The sequence below is a fragment of the Carcharhinus amblyrhynchos genome, chromosome 24, assembly GCF_965287045.1.
Source record: "Carcharhinus amblyrhynchos chromosome 24, sCarAmb.v2.hapA, whole genome shotgun sequence".
NCBI lineage: Eukaryota > Metazoa > Chordata > Chondrichthyes > Carcharhiniformes > Carcharhinidae > Carcharhinus > Carcharhinus amblyrhynchos.
In genome coordinates this window covers 32959813-32974384 of record NC_137347.1, presented here as the reverse complement: position 1 = coordinate 32974384, position 14572 = coordinate 32959813, and the positions used below count along the sequence as shown (strand labels likewise).

At 38.7% G+C, this 14572-nt stretch overlaps 1 protein-coding gene across 4 annotated transcripts in view; it reads left to right on the top strand.

Annotated features, from left to right (window-relative positions):
* ak2 (adenylate kinase 2) overlaps positions 1-12962 on the top strand; it is a 28762-nt gene extending 15800 nt beyond the window's left edge. The window contains exons 5-7 of one of the 4 annotated variants that reach the window (XR_013889411.1): positions 980-1052; positions 5226-6689; positions 12474-12962. Coding sequence is in view for 2 of the 4 variants with exons in the window: in XM_080211665.1 (XP_080067791.1) it covers positions 980-1052; positions 5226-5421; positions 8078-8106 (298 nt within the window). In the remaining 2 variants the exon portion in view is untranslated. Of the gene's footprint in view, positions 1-979; positions 1053-5225; positions 6690-8077 lie in introns of all 4 variants that reach the window. The other 3 variants (XR_013889410.1, XM_080211667.1, XM_080211665.1) reach the window with 3 other exon arrangements.
* Positions 12963-14572: the final 1610 nt, after the last annotated feature.

Genomic DNA, 14572 nt, shown 5'->3' with positions numbered 1-14572 from the left:
ACAGATTCACCACGCTCTGGCTGAAGAAATTCCCCCTCATCTGTTTTAAAGGATTGTCCCTTTAGCCTGAGGTTGTGCCCTTTGGTCCTAGTTTTTCCTACTAGTAGAAACATCCTCTCCACGTTCATTCTATCCAGGCCTTGCAGTACTCTGAGTTTCAATAAGATTCCCCCTCATCCTTCTAAACCCCAACAAGTACAGACCCAGAGTCCTCAACCGTTCCTCATATGACAAGCTCTTCGTTCCAGGGATCATTCTTGTGAATCTCTTTTCCTTTCCAAGGCCAGGACATCCTTCCTTAGACATGGGGTCCAAAACTGCTCAAATACTCCAAATGGGATCTGACTAGAGCCTTATATAGCCTCAGAAGTACATCCTGCTTTTGTATTCTAGTCCTCTCGACATGATTGCTAACATTGCATTTGTTTTCCTAACTGCTGACTGAATCTGCGTGTTAACCTTAAGAGAATCTTGAACAATGACCACCAAGTCCCTTTGTGTTTCTGATTTCCTAAGCATTTTCCCATTTAGAAAATAGTCTATGTCTCCATTCCTCCTTCCAAAGTGCATAACCTCACACTTTTCCACATTGTATTCCATCTGCCACGTCTTTGCCCACTCTCCTAACTTGTCCAAGTCCCTTTGCAGCCCCCCTGCTTTCTCAATACTACCTGTCCCTCTACATATTTTTGTCATCTGAAAACGTAGCAACAGTTCCTTCCTCCAAATATTGTGAGAAGTTGTGGTCCCAGCACTGACCCCTGAGGCCCACTACTCGCCACCAGCTGCTATCCATATTTGGTGTAAGATCCCTAATTCATTTTGGAACTTGATAATGTTGACACTGTAGGCTTACTTATTGTTTCCTGACAGTTAAATATATTTTGAGATGAAGCATTTGCTTTCCAGTGAAAATACGATGCATACTAACCATATTATGCTTTGAGGAAAGTGCTGTTGCAACCTTTTTTTCTTACAGACTGATTCACCAGGCCAGTGGCCGCACCTATCATGAATTGTACAACCCACCCAAAACGCCAATGAAAGATGACGTACGTATTAGCAAGAACATCAGTTTTACATTGTCCTTGGTATTATGCAGTACAAATTATACAACAAGAATAATTCCAAATTAAGTTTTTAAATAGTCCCAAAAACATTAAACTTTACTTGCATCTTACTGGTGTAAAAAAGAGGAATAAGTTATTCCTTCCAAAAGGCAGTTTTCATCATTCTACAAACTCAGCTGGTCTTAAAAACAAATGTTCAAATAAAGAAAAAAAAACGTTTTCCTTGAACAATAATGACCCACCTGCAATTAACACAAGTTCCTCCTGTTTACAGTATCCAGTGCCTTCAGCCTTTTTTTGATCTTGTGCAACGAATCAAACTGGCATCTGTGATCCAGGGGAGAAAAGGAGGAGGCCGAGATGGCTCATCCACTTGGCACATGGCTGAAGGTTGTTGTGAATGCTTTAGCCATTTCTCTTGCACCGAAGTGCAGGGCTGCCCTAACACTGAGGAAGAGGATGTTTGCAGAGCTGCCTCCTCCAGTGAGTTGTTTAATTGTCCACCACCATTCATGGCTGAATGTGACAGGACTGCATAGCTTGGACCTGATCAGATGTTTGTAGAGTTGCTTAGCTCTACCAATTACATGCTGCTTATGCTGTTTGACACGCAATTAATCCTGTGTTGTAACTTCAAGTTGGCACCTCATTTTTGGGAATGTCTGCTGCTGTTCCTGGCATGTCCTGCACTTTTCATTGAAGCAGGGCTGATCCCCTGGCTTGGTGGTAATAGTAGAGTCGTGGATATGCCAGGCCACGAGATTACATATTGTTGCTGAACATAATTCTGGTTTTGCTGATGGCCAATTTGGAGTTGCTAGATCTGTCCAAAATTGACCCCATTTAGCCTGGTGGTAGTGCCATGCAAAATGATGGCGAGTATTCTCAATGTGAAGACAGAATTTTGTCTCCACAACGACTGTGTAGTGGTTGCTCCCACCTATACTGTCATGAACCAATGACTCTTTGGCACGCAGGTTAGGCAAGTATCAAAATAAAATTGGAATTGATTTTACATGGTTCTTTGGAATTCAAGGTTACTTTACTCTTTCTTGGTGGTTTATATGGTGCTATTCAAACTCTATGATCTGTGGCACTTCTGATATGTCAGACTTTTTCCTGAACCAAGATTTTCCTCCCCAGCGTAGTGGTTGACAGGCCACACAACAGGGCCCTTTTACTGCTTGTTTACATGCTGTTAACCTCTCTGTAAGGTGGATTGCGCTTCTGACATGGCTGCCTTCTTCTTTAACTAAAGTTTCCCCTCTACACATGGGCACATGCGCGCACACCCATACACAATGGTCATGGCAATCAACTGGGTCTGACCCTTTTCCTAAGAATGTGATGGATTATATCTGCATATGAGGAGTTGGAGCTGGTGGAGCAAAGTAGGCCAGTAATAGGAGGGAGCTAGGGAAGATTGCAACAAAGATGTGTAAGGCCCAAGACAGAGGAAGTGTTCATGGTAGTGTGAAGGATTATGGAAGGCCAGCTCTGCCCTCACCCCTTCCCGTCCCTCCAAGAATCAAGGGTTCCCTCTTGTCTTCAATTTTCATGCTGCTATTCTTCACATTCAAAGGATCATCCTGTTCCATCTTCTGCATGATGTCACCATGAAGCACCTCTTCCTCCTCGTCCCCACAGTCTGCAAGGACCAATCCCTCTGTGGCACCCTGGTCCATTCCTCCATCAACCCCAGCCTCTCATTCCTCCCATGGCACCTTCCCTTGCAATCACACCTGCCCCTTTACCTTCTCACTGTTCATGGCCCCAAACAGGTGGAGAAACCTTTGACTTGGACCTCCTTCAATTTAGCCAACTGTAACTACTGCTTCCAATGTGGTCTCTTCCTTATGTTCTTATATTGGCGGGAACCAAACGCAGACTAGGTGACCACTTTGCAGAACTCCTTCACTCAGTCCACATGTCCATCCTTGGCTTGTTGCAGTGAAGCTCAATGTAAACTGAAGGAGCAGCACCTCATCTTCCAATTAGGCGCATTACAGCCCTTGAGTTCCAACAACTTTAGATGGTGATCTTTCTCCTCCAACTTGACCCCATTTTTAACCAAAAAGTTTGTTCCGATGCAACAACACGCACACCCCGCCACTCAGCCATCTGTCACTTCTTAAGTTGTGCTTTCATTGAGCACTGTTCTTTGTTCTCCTATTAACACATTCTGTCAGCTTACCTTACTGTCACTATCAGCTCCTTCCATAGTCCTTCACACTGCCATGAATACTTCCTCTGTCTTGTGCCTTCCACATCTTTGTTACAGTCTCTCCCAGTTCTCACCTATTGCTGACCTATTTTGCTTCACTAACTCTAATTCCTCCTTATGCAGATAATCATCAAGATAGAGACTGGTTGGATACATGGATTGAGAAATGGCAGATGGAGTTTAATTCGGACAAATGTGAGGTTATGCATTTTGGAAGGTTCAACGCACGTAGGAATTATACAGTAAAATTTTAGAACCCTTAGGAATATTGACAGGCAGAGTTCTGGGCATACATGTCCACTGATCATTGAAAGTGGCAACACAGGTGAATAAGGTAGTCAAGAAGGCATACGGCATGCTTGCCTTCATCGTTTGGGGCATTGAGTATAAAAATTGGCAGGCCATGCTGCCACTGTACAGAACCTTAGTTAGGCTCATTTAGAATATTGTTTACAATTCTGGCCACTTCACTACCAGAAGGATATGAATGCTTTGGAGAGGATACAGAAGAGGTTTGCCAGGATGTTGCCCAGTGTGGAGGGTATTAGCTTTGAGGAGAGGTTGGATTAACTTGCTTCATTCTTACTGGAACGATGGAGGTTGAGGGGTGACCTGATGGAGGTTTACAAGATTATGGGTGGTATGGACAGATTGGATAGTCAGATGCTCTCTCCTACGGTGGAAAAGTCGAGTACTGGGGACATAAGTTTAAGGTGCATGAGGAAAACTTTCAAGGAGACACGCGAAGCAAGTGTTTTTTTTACACAGAGGGTGATGAATGTTTGGAAAGTGTTGCCCAGGGGAGGTGGTGGGATCAAAAATGATAGCGGCATTTAAGGGGCATCTAGACAAATGCATGAATAAGATGGGAGTGGAAGGATATGGACTCTGCAAGTGCGTATGTTTTAGTTTAGGCAGGCATCCTGATCGGCGCAGGCTAGGAGGGCCGAAGGGCCTTTCCTGTGCTGTATTCTCCTTTGTTCATATTTCTCCCTCTCTTTAGCTCTGAAGCAGAATCATACTTATTCAAAACATTAATCCTGTTTCTCTTTCCACAGATGCTGCTGAACCTGCTGAGTTTTTCCAACATTTTTGTTTTTATTTATAAAAGATAGATGGTTCATCTGTGCAAGAATGGCAAAGTTGAGCATTAGTGACTCCTTTCCAAAATTTCTGCCTATGTCCAGTGTGCATTGTTGTTCACGAATGTGTGCAAAGTAATGAATGCTGATGCCAGATGAGAACAAAATGTACAGTAACTTAACGAGTAAGCTTATACGAAAGTTATGAAAAATTCTTTGATTCGTTATGAACGGTACCTTTTGAGAAGACTGGGAGAAAATTTCAGCTTGTCCATTGATCCTGCCTGTTCAGTCATATTGCAGCTAAGCAACCTGATTCCCAAAATACCTCCCCTGCTGCCAGCCTGTTCTGAAAGAGGCTGTAAAATCAATCAAATAAAAAAAAGCCCAAATTCCTCTGTAACCTTTGAAGGCAATCAAAAATGAACCCCAGGGGATATGTCCATGTGTCTTGCCCAGCACTCCATCAATATCAGTTTTCTCCAGGAACCTGATCTGCCCAGCTTTGAAAGATTCTAGTGGGCCCAGAGATTTCAGCTCCAGACCTGCTAATGATATTTAAACTGTACTGAAAGGGTCATTTAAATTTATGCAGCTCCATGCCAATTTCTGGCATGGAGCTAATGATGCTGGGAATCCGGCTGCTCGAGTCTCCCGACCCACTGCTGTCCAAATGCGGTGCAGCGGCAGGGAGAATCGCCGTTGATATTTCCCCTCTTTTCACACCCCAAATTGAATCCAGATTATACATTAGTGGTTGTATGTTAAAATTGTTACTTTGAATGGCTTCTTCAGATTCATTTATGCGCACAGTGTAGTTATTAATACATTTTTTGTTTCTGTTCTAAGGTAACTGGCGAACCTTTGTTTAAACGCTCAGATGACAATGAAGAAACATTAAAATCTCGTCTTGCTGCTTACCATACCCAAACCAAACCTCTGATTTCTTATTATCAAAAGAAAGGGCTGCATACAGCTGTTGATGCCGCACAGCCCCCTGATGTTGTTTTCTCTACCATTCTAGCTGCATTTAGTGGAGTTGCATGTAAGGACCTGGTTATATTTGTTTGATTCATTATTAATGTGAAAATAAGATCATAAGAATTTAATGTGTTGCATTTTGATGGGTAGATTATAATCCAGAATATTAAATTTTATTCAGGGCAATATGACAAAGACAGATAATTTGGGTAGCTGATAAAATTCATTCCCTTAACTTCAGCTTTATTGTCGCAAGATTTTCAAACAGATTTAAAAAAAAATAGTTTCTTCTGTCAAAGATGTGCTACAAGATGGCATTTGATACCTCAGCAAGTCTGGTTATTGTTGCTACCTGTTAATTTGGCTTGTTGCTGTTATCTTTGGAACCAGTTTTCCAAATCAAATTGGGTAATTTGTCATTTCAATTGGTACATTAAATTGTGTATAAGAGTCTCAATCCTTAATGCATGTTAAGTTATAAAGTAGCTAAACTGATTTGCTATCATATCTATCAAGCTATGTTTCCTCTCTCTCTGGCCAAATGCAATTACCAGTATTACATTTGGCCCACATTGTGTCATCTCCATCTAATCGTTCACATGGAGCACACGTGATCGAAAAGAAATACCTTTTTTCCCCAAGTAATGGACTGGGGACCCTTTTACAGAAATCAATCCATTTGATATATTCAGAACACAAATTGTTTGAACTTTGCCTTAAGTTATGGCATCATCTGAACCTGTCAGTTTGAGTTGCAAATGGGTAACTTCAGTTTTCTTACCCTAAATGTTACCTATAAAGTGAATCAATCTACAGGGAAAAATACTATTAACCATTGCATTATTAAATGGAATCATGCATATTTTGTGAAAAATTCAGCTCAGTAAATTTGAAATATATAGAACCATCATCAAATCTATTTTCCTGTCAAAATTATGACATTTCTCTCTTTTCCTGTTTTCTGTTTTGGGCTATTTCAAAGGGACGGAATTTCTCAACGATGAGCTGTTCCCTTTTATTACTCATTCTTTTCATGATTTGACTGCTGACAGTACTCCTTGGCTGTTTACCAACTTGTCACATCTGTCTCATTTTACATAATGTACCTAAACGATTGAAAAATCTGTCATGCTGCAAACTAACATTCTTCCTTTCTGTCAAGAGTTTTTACTTTGAATATTTACGCCTATTCCTCAGCACACTTATCTCATGTTTTTCTACCCTCAAACATTTTGCTTCTGAGAATTATGGATAACTGGTGGCCCATAATGTGAGCATAATACTCACTGATCAGAAAAATAAACCTTTTGTAGTAACTAAATGGATGGAATGGTGAGTATGAATTACTGCTGAGTTTATTTTTTTAGTCCTAATATAGTAACTATATAACATTTATGGCGTTAGATCATGCAATTGCATTAAAAAGGTAGAAAGAATAAATCTTTGTTGTTCTTGTTCAGTGGTATGAATTATAATGAAGGAATTATCTGAAGTAAATCTAAAGTTTAAATGAAAATTAAGACTATTTAGATTACAACAAGAAAAGTGGGTGATTCACTGTTTTCCCAATCTTCTGTGGGTCAGTGAGTGAATGTCCTGGATTAAAGCTAGAGTTCTACAATTCATTATGAAGCATTTTCCAAATATGTAGTTGTGTCTATGTTTACACTGAGCAGACTGGACCTTTACTGGCCAATGGCATGCTGCTGCTGATGGATCTAAAGCACTTTTGATCTTCTTGATACCTCCTTCAGAATCTAGTGAACGTTCTCATGTATGTTTTTAGCTTTGTCTTTCCTAGAAACCTGTGAATGTTACGGTAAACCATTTTGGTTTTGCATTGTACGAAGTGCCCATTTAAGTCAGACACTTGTCCAAATTTCCAATTGAAGTATGATTTGTTTACATTTTTATTGTAAACAAAATCCTGGAGTAGCAACAGAAAATGCTGGGAATGTTTGCAAGCTAGCATCAGTGGAGAGAGACTTAGAATTAACATTTCCAGTTGATTAACCTTTTGCCAAAATCAGAAAAACATTAGAGATGTAGCAAGTTTTAAGCAAGTACACGGGGCGAAGACTAAAAGGGAAGGCCTTTGTTCAGATAGAAGGCAGGATAGATTAAATGAAAAAGGAATGATGGTGCTAGGCAAAAAGAGCTAATAATGGGGGAAAAGAAAGAAACTAAAAATGGGCCTTGAGGTGGAAATGGGAAAGGCAGAATTTTCAACAGATCCCATACAAAACAATGGGAGCAGGAAGACCTTTTTTAAAAACGCCTTATACGTGTGAACCTGTAACATTTGGAAAAACTGCATGGAAGGGCAAAATCATCAGTAAAATTCATGTACCATAGTATTGGTGCCCTAACTTACCTTCCAAAATGAAGGCTTTACATAAGATTTTTCAATGGCTTCAAGTCCTGTAATACCCTGAATTAGATTATTCGTATTTTGATTTGTAAATTTAAAATACAATTTACATCACAAATTTCAATTCCATTTTATCTGGATGCACCGATTGTACAATTTTAAAAAAATTATTGAACAAAGATTCCCATAAAAGGCATCTCCCCATTCCCCCCCAAATGCCACAGTTAAGGTGATAAACCTTCCTCTCTGGTTCAGGTTTCCTGTTAGTAGTACAGTGGTCAGATACTTTATTTGTGATTACTGCATTCTAATAGAATCAGTGAAATAATTTGTGTTGGATTTTCTTTAGCTGAGAAGTGGAGGCTTGGTCTGTACTGAGCGAGGTGACCTTTGTCTTCATCCTTACGGGAACTTCCTGGATGATCTCCCTCTCAAACTGTCTTCAAGGACTGCATGACTGTTAATAGTATTGAATTTATTTACAGTTTTCTTTCAAATAAATTAGAATAGTAAAAGCAAAATACAAAATGAAACCAGAATAAAGCTAAGAGGAACACAGGTCAGAAAGCATAACTGGAGATCACAAACTATCAACATTTTGGATAAATTTGAAGCGTTGGCCATTTAATTTCAACATAGGTGCTGACTTATGTGTATTTCTAGCTTTTTCTATTTTTGCTTCTCTAAAAGAAAGCTTACCTTCCTCCTTCCCTCCCTCTCTCTCCCATTTTATTATCTTGGAGTAGTTAAGTGTTTGTAAGAGCTAATCTACAAGGCACATTATGCTAATTCTCAGATTTTTATGGAGTGTCAATGGCATTAGATTGCTTTTAGTGCCCTGTTCTGAGAGTCTGGGGTCTTCCAGAAACCCAGTGTCTGGAGCTCTGTTGTCTTCACGGTACCTTATTTTACTGTACAATTGTAAATCTGGTGTCCAGTTAGGATTGTTAAATTATATCTGTCAGTAGATCTAAAAAAGAAAAGTCACCTTTGGCATAAATGCAACCTTAACTGTATTTGGGGTGTTTGTTCCGAAAATCTAAAGTGCTAGGTCTGAATTCTCTGGCCGCTCATGCCCCACTGCTGCAGTGAGCGAGGATGGGGAATTTGGCACTCAGCCAGATCTTCATTCACTGCAGTGGGACCAGAGAATCCGGCTGGCGTGAATGGCTGGAAATTCCAGCCTTACTTTACTAATGTATCCTGTTCCAAAAATTGAGAATATCATATTTTCCTGTAATTTAAAGAGATCTTTTGAGAATTTTCCTCTGCTTTGTAAAAGAGTTAAAATAAAAGTGAAGCAATGAAGCTCATCCTGGAGTATTTAAATTCTTTTTAGTGTCTCATGATGAAGGATAACTTTGACGTGATTGAATTTTTGGATCGTGTAATTTACTTCATCCTTGTTGTAGTAGTATAACTGTATTTCTAACTAACTTATAAATTGAACAACGATCTTGATCTAGGGATAATTTTGTTTGTGTCCTCACCTGTTGCATTTCCACCATCAGTTCTAATGTTACTTTAGGACATTCAGAAGCATTATCTTTGGACATCAAAAATTTGAAAATATCAAGCATCTATCTTCCATTTGTCCCATACTTCCCCTCGTTCTGAGATCAGTAACTGATCCCCATCCAACAAAACTAAGATATAAAATTTAGGGATATTGGAATGGGAAATGGCACTGAACCCAGCCAGCTAACTCCAATGTTCTATAATTGCTTCGTGTCCCATTGCATTCTGTTGGTCAAACCTAGTCATCTTTCTAATTAATGATTTATATATGCACTTTGTCTATTCCTAATCTGCGCATCTCTTTCAAAGTCTGGTTAATTAAAAGTTATGTTACTATCAGAATCAATTAAATGATTTGTATGGATTTTGATTCTTCATTTATGCTTAAATATTTTTAGTTGGTCCTTGCCACAGGAAAGTTCAGGTTCAAATGAGGTATTGCTAAAAAGATACATTTTGTCAAAGCTTTTCATCTTGCATTCATCAGGACAGTTTGCAAATTGGGGAATGGTAGAATGTCAGGTAAGACAACAAATTTATACTGTAGGAAAAGATTGGTGGTTGACAAGTGGAATTTGAAATGGGGCACATCAAAGGCAGTCTGCAGAACAATGGCTACTCTGATCAGATAATTTCATGCTGTATATCACGCAAACTCATGAATAGTCCTGAAAGATGCCTAGTCTACCTCAGGTTACCCTGGAGGGGCAAGGCATTTCAAAGATTTAACCAACAGCTGAAGCTTGTGGTCTCATGTTACTGCTATGAGGTGGTATTCACCACAAATACAATGCTGCTGTGAAGTCAAAAGACTGTTCGGCCTATCATGTAAATGAGTAATGTGGTATATAAATTTCAGTGCCAGTGAGCTGCTGTATATGTAGGCTATACATCCTGAAGACTGGATTGTACAAAGCAGCATGTCTCTTCTGTTGTTTGCAACAGGCAAGTATAGACCTGTGTTTGCAAAACTTAAAAACAGTATTCAACATTAGATGTCGTTCTGCGATTGGATGACATTTGCTAAATAATTTCAGTATGCTAAGAATTATACTGTAACCAATTTATTGTTAGTTGGGTTGTGGTGTGGCACATTTGCATGTATGGGAAGTTACATACAGAACTTAGTCTTTGCAGACAGAAAAAAACATCTATTGCACTGTTTCAACTATTTGCTGATTCATACCTCAAGGCAATGACTTGACCAATCAAGTCAAGCTGCCTGGTTAAATTTCAAACAATGTTTTGTAGCTGACTGTCAGTCACCATCAACTGGTGTACTCTCTGAGAGCACTGCTACTGATCAGCAACCAGTTAGCACTCTTATGCAGCATAAATTTCTTGTTCCCCCTGACATTGTATTCTTACAAACTGTCCTGATGAATGCAAGATGAAAGGCATGAACAAAAATGGCTCTTTTTTTCAGCAATATTTGAGTCCTGTAGTACCAAATAGCTATTTGTAATGCAATATTTAATCTGGCCAAACCAGTATTGTTGAGATCAGTATGCCAGGGACCCGGGTTTGAATTTGGTCTCGGTCTACTGTCTGTGTGGAGTTTGCACGTTTTCCCTGTGTCTGCGTAGGTTTCTTCTGGGGGCTCCGGTTTCCTCTCAGTCCAAAGGTGTGCGGGTAGATAGATTAGCTGTGCTAAATTACCACTTAATGTCAGGGGGACCAGCTAGGGTACATGCATTGGGCTCTGGGGATAGGGCCTGGGTAGATTATGGATGGTGCAGACTCAATGGGCCAAATGGCCACCTGCACTGTAGCGATTCTATGTCCCATGAATGAATAGAAGAAAAATTGAAATCTTACTTTCTGCCTATTTTAGCTCAAATCCCCTTGTTTTGTTTGGGCAATTCAAAAACTGTCTGCTTATTAACTTGTTAAATTATCTTCCAATTTTGACATCCTGAGGGACAGAGCAGGTTTTCAAATGTTCCAAATATCATTGTTTCTGCAAATGCTGCGATTGAAGCTTGCAAAACAAATATTAAACTCAGCAAGAAGAGCTTGCGAAATTGAATACTTTTTGCTTTTGTCAAGTTAGGAACAGTCATGCCAAAATAACTAACTACACTGAGCAAGGGAGTGATGAGGAGGATAGAATGGTTTTGGGCACTTGTTCACCTATTTCTGGTCCAATTTGAAAAAAGGAATGGAAAGAAAAGAGAGACTCATTTATATACCATCTTTCAGAACCCCGATGTCACAAACTACTTCTCCAGTGAGGTTATTGTTGTAAAGTGGGATTTGCTTCAAAGGGGTGTTTAAAAATACACACATTGTCTTTTATATATAAAGGTAGTGAAAACAACTAGGGAAAATGGTAACAGAATTGGGGAATACAATGAGACATTTTGAATAAAATATACACAATCATTCAGCTTTGCAAGAATATGAATGTTTGTACAGTAGCAATATTAAATAGATGCAACACAAATGGGAAATGTGATAAACTGAAGATGATGATAAATGGATGCAGACAAGGTTATCTTAATTTATTTGATTAAAAGCTAGGGAAGCAGCTTCAGTTACCAGATATAATCTGATTTTTTTTCTGTTCTGTATGAGTATTAGGAAAGTCCATTTTACAACAATTGTAGTTAATTACCTGCTGCATCTTGTCCCCATCCCTTTCAGAGTGATTACTTGCTGTGCCATTGCTCAATTTCAATATGACCTGGTTTCCAAAGACAATTACAGGAAAGCTCTCCTTTTGTCATGAAGGTGTCTGTAATGCCATTTACACTGAATTGTTCATTTTCTGTGTAAACTAATTAAAAAATAAATTCCATTTGTGGAGGATGTTATGGTGATAAATACTTGTGACTTGGATACAGAAGTTTCTAAAGGTACTAGTTTGGGAGGTGGCTTTTTATCTGTGTACTTAAGCAGATGCTTGTAAATTATTTGACTGAAACAAATGAGTTAAAGCTGGTGTTAAAATAATGCCGATAGAAAATCCGTGCCATTACACATGTAGTAAAGTCAATTGCATTTTGCATGTGGGTGAAGGTAAATTTTTCTCAGTGCATCTAAAAAATGTTGATTACATATTTATTGATTTGCAATTTTAATAGTTTGTCAAATGTCGGCGTATCTGATTGTGATACATCTAATGCACCAAGATTCCTGTGGATCTAAAAATCAGGGACCTAAAATAGTGTCAAAAACCTTTGCTAAACTACATTTTACTTAAACCTTCTTTTGTCTCATTTCAGCCATCTGAAAATTGATGCCAGAGACAGTGTTTTTCCAGCCACAATGTGCCAACGAGCAAGTTTATATCTTTACATAATGTTGGAGGGGATGGCATTAGGAGATTATATAATGTGGGAGGGTATGTTGGTATTGGATCACAGAAGTGCAATTTGATTTTAAATCCCAGCAGTTTGTTAATATGATACTGGGAAATTTAATGAGTGGATTATTTGAGTGCTGTTTGGCAATCAATCTTTTAAACAATTCAATTTTATGGATTTTGTAATAGGAAAAGGGAATATTTGTGGGTTCTGCAGAATCAACTTTGTCAAAGTTCAGATCGAATTGCTGCCTAACTTTTTTCCATGCTGTCCTAAACAAAAGTGCATATTAATCTTTTTGGGGTTGCCTTGTAACAAAGGGTGTGGTTGATAACAATACCAAACATTGCTATTTTTTAAAAAAAGATGGATAATGATGGAACAATAAACTTGAGATTTTTGCGTTGACTATTGTACTGTGAGTTCCGTCAAGCTGATTTCAGGTAAAGCTTTATGACTTATTACATATTCCATGTTGATGAATCAAATAATTCATAACTTTTATTTTCATACAAATGTATATTTACTATGACCAGTTTCAGAATGTATAATTCAGAAATGACCAATCATGAAGAAGTATTGTATACAAAGCCACTACAGCAGAGAGAATAAATTGTTCTAAAGTGTTTGCAGGAAAAGAGAATGGACATTTCAATCCTTTTAAGTGTGGGATCTAGAATTCAACAGAAAAGCTTACAATTATTTATTGAATCTTTTTGAATTAATCTAATGATGTGTAGTGACTGAACTGTTAAGTATTGGACTTTATTACAAGTTTTCTGAAAACGTTGCTGTAAACTAATTATCAAGCTATCTGGTTAATGATCCACTGGCCTTCGAAAAGAATCATTTTTAGCAGTTGTACAGTGGGGAAAGTGTCTCGTGTTATACTAAGGCTGACTGAGCAGCTGACTTCCCATCTCCGCCTCCTCAACCTCCCCAGATTAATGTTGAGGATGTTTCAATAAAGTTGTTCACTCAGGCACTTTGAAGGATCCTTAAACTATTCCACTCTGCGCCTGTTTATTTAACTAATGTTTAATTATTACCTAACACAGTGCATGACTGAATTTTCATTTATATAATGAATGTCCAGGTAGTCCATATCTTGGTAGACCTGATTAATTTTGAGTGCTACTGCAGATGAAATAGGGATTTAGGGGAAGGTAGAGCAAAATTAGTTTAAAATGCTCATGCTTACAGCAGCATATTGCAAGAAAATATTTTCACGTGAATAAAATTCGAAATGAATTGCTAAGGGTTTTCAGCTTGCAGAAGTTTAAATAATACCCAATAAAAGACAGCACTTGCATTGATATAACGCATTTCACACCCTCTGTGTGAGTCAAAGCACTTCAGAGAATTAAGTCCTTTTGAAATGTCATGATTATGGTGGGGCACAGGGGAATGGTGCAGAAAAAAACTGGCTATGGCAGTAATAAAGGCTTTAGGTCCAACAGTTCTTGTGTATTTTGCAAGCCCGTAAAGATACTGATTCATGTAGCAGGCAGTTGCCATGTGCCCTTGGATACTTATCTCGTGTGGATTTTTAACATTTGGGGCTTGCAAGCTGTTTTCCTGTGAAAAGCATCATTGCAAAACTCAATCATGTCCTCACAATGTGGGGAGAGAATGGTGGGAGTTCCCAACTTGCTGCTTCCTAATGGATGCCCACCTCACAGTGCCTTATTTTACAGTCCATCAGTAAATTGGTAAAATATTCTGTATGTTTAGATAAGTATAATTTCCGCAAACCTTTTCATTATAGCATAGAAGAGCTGTTAAGTTCCTATTGGATAAAATTGCAAGTAATTATTTTGAATCATAAGAGAATACTTAGTTTTTATATTGCAACGTATTTATAAATTGCACGAGCAATAATGTTGAAGGGTAATTTTGCACCTTGAATTTTGATTAAAATCCAAAGTGGAATTTTCCCATCCAGCCCTCTGCAAAAATTGTGGTGGGCGGGACAGGACCATGCTAAAGTCCTTTGATCACGAGCAGGATTTTCTGGT